The 13125-nt window shown below is 40.1% G+C and overlaps 1 protein-coding gene across 1 annotated transcript in view; it reads right to left on the bottom strand.

Moving 5' to 3' along the window:
• The window catches only part of NOX4 (NADPH oxidase 4), a 109015-nt gene extending 97022 nt beyond the window's left edge, over nt 1-11993 (bottom strand). Inside the window, exons 1-2 of the mRNA XM_082056558.1 lie at nt 11914-11993; nt 11078-11173 (exon numbers count right to left, since the gene is read on the bottom strand). Of these exons, the coding sequence (XP_081912684.1) occupies nt 11078-11173; nt 11914-11970 (153 nt within the window). The 5' untranslated portion in view covers nt 11971-11993. The remainder of the gene's footprint in view (nt 1-11077; nt 11174-11913) is intronic.
• Between the last annotated feature and the right edge of the window lie 1132 nt (nt 11994-13125).

Genomic DNA, 13125 nt, shown 5'->3' with positions numbered 1-13125 from the left:
ATCTCAGAAAACAATAAGCGTCCACTGAGAAATTACCCAAAAGCTTCAACAGACATAATTAAATAAGACAGATAAATACTATGAAGATACTAGTCAGCCACTTAAGTAAAGTGTAATGATTTTCTAGTAAGCAAGTCAGAAACATATGTAAAAAATTATTGATTCAATTAAACTGCAATGATAATATTGTTTCAAGGACTGTTACGAAATTGTCACAGAACTTCCCATCCATTCACACTATGCAGTGCCATATTTGGACCTAAAGAAAGTAGGTTTTCTCCATTTTAACTACTCAATAGCTGATAATCGTAATGAAATCTAATTTCACTAATGCTTTCACTGGTATATTTGGAACTTACATAATTAGAACAAAAACACTTGTCAAATAAATGAACAAAGCACACATTAATGTCATAACCCTGTATTTTTTAATCTTATTATATTCTCTAATTCATTTATGATCTTTAAAAAGTTCACAAAATGCCATTGTTCTCCTAGTTATTAGGTTGAATTACCATTTTACTAGCTTATATAAAAGATGCTTTTAGACTGTCAACAGATTTCTGGAAGGATATTTCTTACAATGTTCTCTAAACCCCAAGTTTTTAAGCTCCTGAAGCAATTAATGAAAAACTATTATAAGATAACTCAAGTACTGCAGAGATACGTGAATCACTTGAACAGGCACAAATTATTCAATAAAAATTACTATAGATTTATTATTTTTAAAAATGAAATTTCTGTTAAAAAATAGCATTTGTTATGTCTCAGTCAAAAAATTCCTATCAGTGAAACATTTATTATTTTCATATCTTTCTTATCAAGAAGGAGAAACAAAATTGGAGAGAAACAAAGATAATTTATTTGGAAAAAGATTTTTTTACAAAAATTATCAGAAAAGCCTTGTAATTTCAAACCTTGTAATTGGTATTAGTTTGGTTTTTTTTACACACTTAGGTGACACAGAAATGGACAAATAGATAAACTAGGAAAAATAAACAAAATAACCGGACTTCAGCATGTCTAGTAAGATCACAAGCACAATGGCAAGACAGGAGCTCCTCAGTACCATAAAACGTCAGAACTGCCCACTCCCATAGTCAGTAACACCTACATACTCCACCTTCTCTGTGGTACCTCTGGGCACAAACCACAGAACAAAGCATCATAAGGCACCTTCTCTCCAAAGCTGCTCATGAGCAGTAGGAGCCATCGCTCCACAAAATGTGCTCTGCTTTGTCCTCTCCCATGTAAATGAGCGATCCCTGGCAAATGTCCTGGGAGCAGATCTCACAGAAGTTACACTGAGTCAGACACTTTCAACAGAGGTACCTCTAACATACCAAATGAGGAGTGGCTGAGGGAACTGGGGCTGTTCAGCCTGGAGAAAAGGAGGCTGAGACCTTATCACTGTCTACAACTACCTGAAAGGAGGCTGTAGCATGGAGGCTGTTGGTCTCTTCTCCCAAGTAGCAAGTGATAGGACAAGAGGAAATGGCCTCAAGTTGCACCAGGGAGGTTTCGATTGGATATTGGGAAAAATTTCTTCACAGAAAGGGTTATCAGGCATTGGAACAGGCTGCCCAGGGAAGTGGTGGAGTCACCATCCCTGGAGGGGTTTAAAAGCCACATAGATGAGGTTCTTAGGGACGTGGTTTAGTACTAGAGTTAGGTTAGGTTATGGCTGGACTTGACGGTCCTGAGGCTCTCTTCCAAACAAAATGATTTTATGATTCTATGAATTATAGAAAATGAGACTAGAACAAACCACATCACCCAGTTCTTCCCCACTCTCCAGACCTCATCCACTACTTCTTCCAATGCACTCTTAGTAACTTTTTTCCTTACATAAAACCTCCCTTGCTTCTATTTCTTCTGCTGTTTCACACTCTGTTCACATGCAAAATGAGAGATTATTCTTGCTACTTTTCCCTCACAAGTCATGTGCTTCAGACTTTAGATCATTCTCTCCTCCTACATGTTGGTCCAGAGCCCAGGAGCAAGGACTATGATTGAGCATCAGCTACAATGGCCCCAACCTCAGCAACTCAGATTTTCCTGAATGCTGATTTCTCTTTCCACTTCAAGGTATGATAAAAAGTATGTGAACAACCACGCTAAATATTTCTCTATGTTTGTCCACAGTAGCTTAAAGGGACTTCAGAACATGATGAGATATTTTTGGACTATCAGATTAAATGGCAATACCCTTGAAATGATTTGACTTAATGGCAAGTAAAGTGTCTTTATAATGTGTTGTTTGCATATACAAGATTGTGTCTCTTTTCATTAATTATTATTCTGCTAAAGGGAAACTAAAAATGAGCTATACACCTCATAAAAGCAATAACTTCAAAAACATGGTCATTAAACACGTATTTTTATGTGTTTATTTTTTATTTTTATTAGAGCTTGCTGATGTGCTACAGTATCTCAGTGATTAAATGAGCATGATTTGAAAAACACAAGAATTATGTAGAACTAACGTTCCACAAAACTCAGAAGTAAACAGAACCATTTTTGTAGCTCTCGACTAATTGCCTAAATCTGAAAAAATCTGCAATACAACTAGTAAGTTAAGCCATTTGAAAGTTGTAATAATTTCTATTATATGGGCCTATAAGAAAGATGGGGACAGACTATGTTATGATAGAATAAGGGATAATGGTTTTAAACTAAAGAAGGGGAGATTCAGACTAGACATGAGAAAGAAATTTTTTACACTGAGGGTGGTGAAACCCTGTCCCAGGTTGGCCAGAGAGGTGGTGGATGCCTCATCCCTGGAGACATCCCAGGCCAGGCTGGACGGGGCTCTGAGCAACCTGATCTGGGTGAAGATGTCCCTGCTCATGGCAGGGGTGGCACTGGATGAGCTTTGAAGGTCCCTTCCGACCCAAACTACACTATGATTCCATTATTCTATGTTTCTCAAGAATTTCTGTGGTCTTTGAGTTTAAAACATAGACCAGGCATGATACCAGTTATCCAAAAGTTCCTCTGTCAGGCACAATTATTCTTTTTGCAAAACTTCAATAAAGCAGTTTAGTTTGGAATAGTCTAGAATAGAGTTCATTACACACTGTATCATGTTACATAAATGAAATAATTTATTCTGAGAAATAAGTAAAATGACAAACAATGTAACTGGTACAAAAAATATAAGTCAGCTATGATGAGTAGAAAAAGTTACCCAACTAACTTTATATTGTATTTTTCCATGACACTATTTAACAAACAGCAGATATTTATTCATGATGCAATTACTATGGAAGAATGCCCTTACATTAATTCTAATGCAATGCTTTCAGCATGTGTAAAAAGCAGGAACAAAAAAAAAGGGAGGAAGAAATTACTTCTCCAAATATGAAGTACACTTCTAGAAAAGTGCAATTCAAACAGTTTCAAACAGTTTCACCACTGGTTCAGTTAAGGTTTTATTCTGAATAAATAAAGTTGGGCAATGTTTGCTGCAACAAGCCCCCTGACCAATTTGAAAACAATGGTAAAGTAATACATTTAGCAATGCTTAGAATCACAATTCATTCAAGACCCAGAAAGATAACAGAGTACTAAGTTTGCTCTTAACATGTATCCAAAGGCTAAAAATATCTCCATGAAACTAATCTCTTCCAAATGGTTTCCAAATGATCTTCTTCTTGACTTCCTTTGCATTGCCTGGATGGCATAGTAACAAATTAACATAGTGTATTGTTGGATTTTTAAACAATAGTAGAATAAAAGATTATTTTTGCTCCAAGGCAACTTGCTGGTTCTAGAAGGGAATATATAACCTTATTAACTAGTTAAGAAATGAAATAAATATAATCCTTTTTTCTTCCTAAGGTTATCATTGTCTTAAGAAAAAAAAAAAAAAAAAGTGGCATTTCATGTTATTAGTACATGTAATTGCTGTAGAACAAAAAAGAGGGAAAAAAAACACTCCCAAAATCTTTGAAGGACACTTTCTCACTTTCTTTCATCCACCTTTGTTGACAGCAAATCCAAGCATTTGACAACCTCTTTCTGTACTCTGCCTACCCAGTACCAGACATGCTGTTATCCCATTTCATGGAGGGGCAAAGAGGCCTACAAAAACTAAAGAATTGGTCAAATTCACAGGGAAAAACTGTGGCAGGGATAGTGGGTTACTAGACCCACTCCAGTCTCAAAGCTGGTATCCTAAAAATTAGGCCAGACTTCTTCTCCAGGCAAGTATAAATCAATCGCCATATTTTTCTTCTCCATAGCAGCAAAAAAGGGCTCCAGAGATACAGTGGAAAGGTAAGTTCTCCAGTTGTCCCTGTCTGATGTCCAGTCCCACAAAAATCAGGGTGGACTCCTGGCTAAGCTCACACAATGTGCAAAGTGGGACAGAGAAGCAAAAAGTCAGTTCTCCTTGCATGTTCTGTGTACAAGCTTCTCTGTAGTTAGGCAAATGATTCCAGTATTAGGTTGAGGGGCAATTTACTGTGTATCAGCGAATTCTTCAAAGATTCTCAGTTATAAACACTGAAATGAACATTACCTACAACTGCTGTGCACATAAAACTAAGATTCAACACATGGTTGCAAAACATATTGGGGAGCTGAATACAGGAAGACTTCAACAAACATTGTCCTATCTCACCTTTTAAGCTCATCTTGTAGAAAAACAAATTAAGAATACCACAAATCCTTCCATACCTAAAAGTGATGTGTGTCTGACTCTCAAGCCTTCACTATTTGCAAGCAATAATCCTCAACAGGTCATGGTGCAGAAGAGACATCACACTTGTCTTTCTCTCTCTGAAGGCTTTCCTTTGAACTTTTTCAGTCTTCCATGGTTTAGGGCCACTTGAAAGGTTGTGGGAAGACTCATAAGACACATGTTGCCCTGGAGAGACAGGTAACAGACCACCTTCCCAGATCAGTACTGGAACAGCTAAAAATATTTATTTCCATAGGTGGGACAAACTGTGTTAAACAATGTGTCTCCTTTTGACCTGACTTCCTTTTCTTCACAGAGTACTCCTTACTTCTAGTAACAGAGCACAGATAATCTAAGATGAAGGACAATCTGAATTGCATGGGTGGCAATTATTCCTCCTAGACCTGCCAAATCTGGCTGGAGATCTAGCAAAATAAAGCCCAAAGCAGCTGAACGGAAGTTGGAAGGAAAGAAAATGCAAGGGTAGCAGAAACCTACCAGAACATAAAAAATTCTACAGAAGTTTGATTGCTTTTGTTCCTGAAGATGGAAGTTGTCAAGGCAGGACTCTGTAAATCCCAATCTCATGTACTGCAGCCCTTTAAAAATTATTTTACAACTAACTAGTGTAATAATTTTGAATCATATTTGAAAAAGTATATTTAATATTAAAAGAAAAATAAATCACCAATTCTCTACACAGAGAATTTAACAACAGCCTAATTCTCTATGCTAATTCAACTTCAGTCTTCTGTTTGCATATATGAATCTGAACTTGGATATGATATTAAAGAAAGGGAGAAACATCAGAAGTGGACAATGGCAGCAATATTTTTAGCTCTCTCATGAAGTATGGGGTATCTTTCCTGCAGTACGGAGCATCAATATTCTCAGTGTTCATTTGTAACTCACCAGTCATGCATTCCTTGAAGGTTTTCCTTCCCTGTCTGTCCACATACTTAGGTTATGTGTTCTCATTTTATATGCAGTCCCTTTGTGTTTGATGTACTCCTTCTGGTTAACTGAGCCATGCAATCTGAAGAGAGCAACTATCTTAATCTGGAATTCAGTATTAGCTCCCAATTTCTCTCAATCTCTAAACAAAGTATATTCACTTACAAGATTTCAGATCAAATGTTCATCTTCATTAATTTATACATTAGTTAATTTAAGCTATTATAATCCTGATCTCAAGAAACACAATGGTAAAAAATACTTCTGTCATTGTCGATGAGTTACGAGTTTCTTTTTGTGCCAGGCAGAACGATAACACGCACAGACTGGATGAGATCTCAAGTTATCTTCCAGATTTGAGTGTCCCAGACTCCAGATGTTGTAGCAACATCAAAGCATGACAATCTTATATTCATTAACAATTAGGGCTTGAACAGTTGAACCTACAAAATGCAGCGTGATCTAAACTCCACAAGGTTGGTCATTAATCAAGGAATTAACAGTACCCAACTCTCCCCAAGAGATTCACAACATACTGCAACTCATGGCCATAGCAGGAATTTATTTATTGCCATATTTGAATCACAGTCCCACAGAAGTGATGCAATGTCTGCTACTAAGGGCTTCCTTTATGTTGAATTATTTCCCCTTATCACAACACGGTAGGTAATATGATATGTAAAACTGGTCTTCTAGACTGTAATGGTGCTATTTTTATTTTAATACCTGCCATTGTTGGACTACCATGGGAACCCTGCAATAATACATAATATAATGAATAATCAATCAAAGAAATATTCTGGCCATAATTCAGTTCTGTTTGACAGAGTATTATGCCATAATCTTCTTACGATGAGGAGCAATGACGACAAGACCGTTATTAACACAAGTCTACATGATACAGCAGTAAAAATCTCAGTTAATCATTTGATATGTACCTCTACTAATTGAACCTCCACTATTGACAGTTTCACAGGAAGTTCTGCAAAGGTGGACGTTCTCCCATAAAAGTTAATAAAATAGATGTCCTTCACAGGATTACTGCCATTAGAAAGAAGAAAAAAAAAAGAACAAAAGAACTACATGGTGCAAAACCCAAGTTCCTCAATGGCTCATAACTGAAAACAGTCTCAGCAATGATGCTGAACTGTGGGCTGCCCAGGAAGGGCAAAGGGTTGAAGGAAAAAATGTTTTGGCAAACAAAAAATAAAGAATAAGGCATAAAGAATACAAGAAGAGGTTTACTTGCTAATTCAAGGAGACTATCAAAATAAAGTCTGGTGGATTTACACTCTCAGTCTTCATTAGGGAATCCTGCAGATACATCTATATGTATAGCTTCCATAGCAACATTAATCTATTATTGTTGAATGTAATACCTTAAAGAGCAAATCACAAATAGCCTGGTTACAAGACAATTAAGCAGCAAAAACATACTCCATTAAGGAAAATAAAGGGTCATGATACACAGCTGCCTTCAGTACTTAGATGTTTGGGGGACACAGGCTACAGTGCAGTTACATAAGGATCAATTAAAGTAGAATTTGGCTTCAATTAGTAAAATGGCTATCATTACAATAAACTAACAAGGAGAGATATGCAAGTTACTGGAACATCTGGAATATTTTGCAAGCAGTGAATAAAGGTGACATAAATGTGATGCGCAGTACTGCAGGGGAGGCAGTAACAGTATAGATAAGAAAAAGTAAGGCAGCACTTTTCCTTTGCAGTCCCATTTTCAGTTATTCAATCTTTACCCAGAGCCCTTCTGAGAATGCATTTTCTCCACTTTGGTGTGAAACTCAGAAGCTTATCTCTTGCATTAACATCCATTTGACTACATTAGAGCTATTTGAGCAGGGACTAGAGAGGGAATAGCGAAAGAGAGGCCTTTTATGTGACAACGAATTGAGTCCAATGTTCTTTCTGTTCATGGGGAACTCAAGCAACAAGAAACAAGTATTTCATGTAATGCTGTTAAAAGCAATATCAGAGTTCTATAATAAAGTCAGTACTGAATTTAGGACTGAATTTGTTGGTCAGATGCAAGCAAACTTGTTGGAAAAAAACACAGCCAAGCACATCTCAAGGGAGGAATCTTGAAGTCTGCAAAGAAATGAATCAATTGGACAATTTATCTGACTGAGCAGACACGAAACCTCCAACAATGAAGGTTTTGGAGTCATCTATTATGAACATGAAGATGAAAATAATCCTTTTCTCATTGTCACACTCTTTTACAAGAAATCTGTGCCTGTTGGATGTTTCCCAGGCTTCTCTTCTTTAAGTAATGTAAGGCCAGAAGTTAACATTTATTAAATTATGAAAAATGGAGACTGTTTATCTAGATCATGTTCTTGAACCAGTGGGAATGAATGTATTCATGTGCCAAGACTATGATCTGCAGTGGTACAAGCAATTACGTATCTAAAAGGATGGTTCAGCAAGACAAAAGCAAAAAAAAGAAAGGGGTTTACATCCACTAGGTTCTGGCTGAACTAACACTGCAGGAATCATATAATCAGAGAATCCCCTCTTTGGAAGGGACCTTGGGTTGTCTCTATTCCAACCTCCTGCTCTAAGCAGGTTCAACACCAAACTCAGACTATGTTTGCTCAGGACTTTACCCAATTAGTTTTTGAAAATCTCCAGGGATGGAGATTCCACAGTGAAGAGTTCATGGTCTCATCAACAGGACTCAAACTGAGCAAAGCAGTGACATTTTACACAACATAAATTTATCCACTAAATTTTGTAGTACAGAATAGGGTGATTAACCTCCTCCTAGCACATCAGTGCCTTTGACTCTTTACACTTCCAGGACATCATTGTGCTCTTAGTGCTTTTTTACAGCATTTTTATAGAATTAAGGATCAGGAAAATTGTCACTGAAAGCCTGAGTGAGAGTTAGGTACTTAAATAATCTTAAAATCCTGTGCTAAGTATCTTTTTCAAGGTCCTGGAGGATGAAATCAGCAAATAATAAAACTGAGCCTCCTTTTCTGTAAAGGCTGAAGGAAAGTGAACCACTGCAGTGACCACTGAAGGAAAAACTAACCTCATTCCTTCTCCTTCACGTCAGAAAGAAGAGACATGGCAAGAAAGCATGGCAGAGCTGAATATATTTAGGATATCCAGTCAAAGATTTCATTTCATATCACAATTTGATTTCTTGCGGCAACTCTTCTTGCTCTCCATCCTGTTACTTGGTAAACAATAAAATTACCTGTGGTAAATCTTTCAGTGCTGCAAGTGCAGAAGTTTTTAAAGAGATTTGAGGCTATTGCAGCATACAAAGAGAGAACAAAACTCCTTAGGAGACCTCACTGAAAAACAGGAGAATTTTTTTTTTTCATTCAAAAAATGCTATTCCTTTTTTGCCATTTTTTGTCAACTGGCTGGAAAAGGGAAATGATTTTCATGAAAGCAGACGCTATAAAGATAAATAAAAATCAATGAAGACTTTTCATCTAAACCTCAAAATTTTCCAACATGAAGAAACAGCACACAGAGGCACCCACGTATGGAACAGAGAGGAGATTGGTTATGATGGGCCATGAGGTGGCCCATGGCTACACAAAACAATGTAAAAAAAAGAAGAGGAGCAAAAATGCCTATGGAAACTAACAGCAGCAGTAGTATGGATGTGCTTACTCCCTGTTTCCTCATGAGACTAAAACTGGGTTCTGTTTTCCCAACAATCTGTATGATTTACACACATAAACAAATATACTGAAGAGAAGTGAGAAAGTTAACTTTGGCATCTAAGGATGATATTTAGACAAACTGTAGACGAATGTTTTACAGTCTTTAATGCTTTCAAAATTTTTAAATTAGTTTTGGAGCTTTGACCAGAAGTATATTTTGGACTTATCTCTTCACTTTCCTCCTCATTACAGAAAATCTCTAAACTCCTTTGATATTCCTTCCCACGGTTGCAAACAGTTAGACAAACTCAAACACATGGCCTCCTGGTTCTCATCTCCTGACCAAGACAAAGAATCTGTTGCTTGAATCACCTCACAGGTTCTGAACACACATTATATTACTTTGTATGTGCCTTTCATTTTGAAGAAAATCAAAGAAAGACCAGACGATGAGTTGGTACAAGGCAAGATGTATCTTCTGAATTGAGAGGAACTTTGCTGATTGATACCATCTGACAGTCTGGCCCAACATGTTGACCCAAGAACATTTGCTTTATGAAAAACCCACTTGTTCTGCTAGGAACAAGCACAATTTTCATATGGATGCACTGGGCTGCAAACCCATTAAAGATTATGGTAAAATTAAACATGCTTTTATGCTTTTTCTGTCATGAAAGTCATAATCATGAAGGATTTAAATATTTTCATTCCCTTCTTTTTTGCACTACCTTTTCTAAGATTTGCTTCTTGAATGCATCTGAATCAGCCATAAGGAAAAAAAAAAAAAAAAGAGAAAAGAATATCAGATCAACTTACTTTCAAGCAAGTTCACAAAAGCTTATGGAACTGGCTAGTTAAGGCAATGATACCAACCATATGAAAAAATATATCCTGGATCTAACAAAGATAAAACCCCAAGGCTCTGCAACAAGTTAGGATGTGCATCATCTGTGCTTTAGTCCCACGACAGCTTTCCATTGAAAACTGTTTCCGAGTATGACAAAGCATCATGTTATTCGTTGACTTTTTCCTGGATTCTCAAATTCTGACCAGCCCTAGAGTGTTTTCCAGAAAACTGTTAACCCTTAATCTATACCTTTGGCTAGAAGACATTCCAAACAACTGCAACTGTGTAGCTGTGGATAACTTCACAAGACAGACCCGTATCGCACTTGCGCAAACCATATTTTTTGGATTCTTCTGGTGGTGGTGGATGTCACCCTTGCTAAATCAAAACAGTAAAATCTTCATTAAAACATTCAGATTCCAAGAATTTGTTGTCAGAAAACAAAAACAAAAGTATATAGACCACAAGGATTTACACAGAACACAGGATCTGTGAGGATGACAAAGACTGAAAAGAACTAAGACATGCCAAAATAATTCCTTCAGCAAATATGTATCACAATAACTGGATTAGAAAGGATTTGCCACTGAGAGCCCATGAGCTTGGCTAACATTTTGATGACAAACACTTGGGCTCCTGTCGCCGGTTGAGCATTTTTGTGTTCATGTGAGTCTGTCTGCAGCTGGGAACACCAGGAGGGGGGAGAGGAGCTGGAAGGATACTGTCCCACACTTGACTGGCTCTTTTTCTTCTCAACACTATTCACTTTCTACTCCTAAATAACTGTCACCAGTATCTCAGTGATTTCCTACTTGATCTTTCCCCACTTTGCAGAGTTAACAGGCAGTTTGTGTCATCCAAGATTAGCAAATGCATTTTATCCCTCTCCCATCTCCCAGCATCCCAATTCCCAGGGCAAAAAGTAATGTCCGGGTCACTCACCCCTAACATCTGATGCAAATAATAATACTGCGGCCCTTGATAATAGAGCAGGAAGGTTTTCCAGAAGAACCATACATTGAGGGAGAGCCAGAAAAACTAAAATGAAACAGAAACAAGAGATTGTAAGTGAAAGTTACATGTGCACATTTTTCAGTGTTAACTTCATTCATAAAACCTGTATGCCTGTAGTTTAATAAACACATGTAAATGGCATGGGAAAATAAACTTCAAGAATTTAGCATAAAATACTTCACAATAGTAAAAGGAATAACTCCTATGTGAGCAGTTTTCACTTTGATTGAACTTCACAAAACTTCAGTTTTGTGACTTAAGACTACTGAGAGCTGGCAAAACTCTCTGCATACAAAACGCTCAATCAAATCTTTAGTTAGATATTGCAGTTAAAGACTCGGAGAATCAAAACTAGCAACAAAGAGACAAAGGCAGGAAGAACTTGACCTCCACGAACTTCTCCCCCAAATTTTCCTAGAGAGGATCTAACAGAGAGCAGATACACTTACAAGGTGCGCCGCGTCCCAGCAGGACGCGGACCCGCATTGTCCCCGGGCCGTGGCACACGCGTGTACCGCACACCGGCACGGAGCACATCGGAGCACATCCTACCCACCGCGCACCGACATCCCCAGCGGCGTCCTGCCCCGAGCACAGCGGGGACCCCTTGCACCGTGCGAACCGCCCCGACCACCGGGGTCCTGGGTGTGTGTGTCCCCCCCCGAGCCAGCCGCCACCCGGGCCGGCCCCGGCCGCCCACCAGCACCCCCACACCCACCTCCCAAGCCTTCCCTGCAGGACCCCCCCCGGGGGCAGCCCCCTACCAGAAATAGGTGTTTGCTCCCCTCATTGGCCAGCCAGCTCCTCCAGGACGGAGCCATGGTGCGGGACGCCTGCGGGGCAGTACTCGGGGGGGTGGCGGGGGGGAGACGGCCGGGCGAGCCCTCCTTTTCAGCTGGGCTGCGCCGGTCCTCCCCTCTCCCCACCCCTCACCCCCCGCCCTGTCTTCCGGCCGCCGGGGCGTTGCGCTCCGGCCCCGTCGCGCCGAGTTCAAGCCACCCCCCTCGGGTTCCAGCCACCCCCCGCGAGCTCCAGCCACCTTCGGGACCCCACCGCGGCCACCGGGCGCTGCCCCTTTGTCTGCCCACGGGGCTCCCCCGGGACCCGCAGCCGAGCCGGCCGGAGCAGCCGGGGGGGTTCGGCAGAGGCCACCGCCGAAGGGGCTTTGGGTCCCCAGCGCCTCTGTCGCGGAGCGATGTGGCCGGCTCCTCGCATCCCCCACACCTTGAAAAGCGCTTTTCCCCATGGGAGAAACCCGTCCGTGGGGTTCCCCCTGCCCCAGCCTCCCCCCTCCCCACCGCTTTGAAATGTGATACGAAAAGCAGGAGGGAGCGGGGGAGCAGCCGTGCGTGCAAGTGTAGTGCAATTCGGGGGGAAACAAAGAGGCTGTCCAAGAAACTACTGTTGGCCTGTACGTGAGGTCCTCGAAAGCCGGGAAGGGCGAGATTGTGCCATTAGGATGTTGGTTCTTCATCAGGTGGCCATGGGGGGCACTGGAAGAGGCAGGGTCCTGTGCCCAGCACAAAGCAACCAAGAATGCAGGCACAGTGGGTACGTATCGATACTGCAGCCATGATAAAGGTGCTATGGGCACCTCCACATCCAGAGTGTCTCCACTTTTTGTGGTGGTCTTCATATTTGGTTTGGGCTTGTGTTGATTTTTTAGGTTTTGGGGCAGCAGAGTTTAACCAGATACTGATTTTTATATTAAGAAAAAGCTTAAAACCCCTTGTTGCTAGCAACTTTTAAATACAACCCCCTCATGAGTCACCGGGGGAGCTTCCACTCTAAACCAGGCGTTTTGGTGCACACGCCTGCTCCTTGAGACAGCAGCAATGACAGCTGGCAGCAAAGCAAGGCTGATTTTCCAGGAGATGCCAAGTCCAAGGAGCAGTGTTGAGAAGTCTCATCCAATCTAGCTTGACCTGGATGTCTTTCTCTTACAACTCGGAAAGTTGCCATTTTTTGTGTTCTTC

This window comes from Streptopelia decaocto (assembly GCF_964273445.1).
Source record: "Streptopelia decaocto genome assembly, chromosome: 1".
Classification (NCBI taxonomy): Eukaryota; Metazoa; Chordata; class Aves; order Columbiformes; family Columbidae; genus Streptopelia; species Streptopelia decaocto.
The sequence above is the reverse complement of the archived record's forward strand: the minus strand, read 5'-3'. Positions and strand labels throughout refer to the sequence as shown.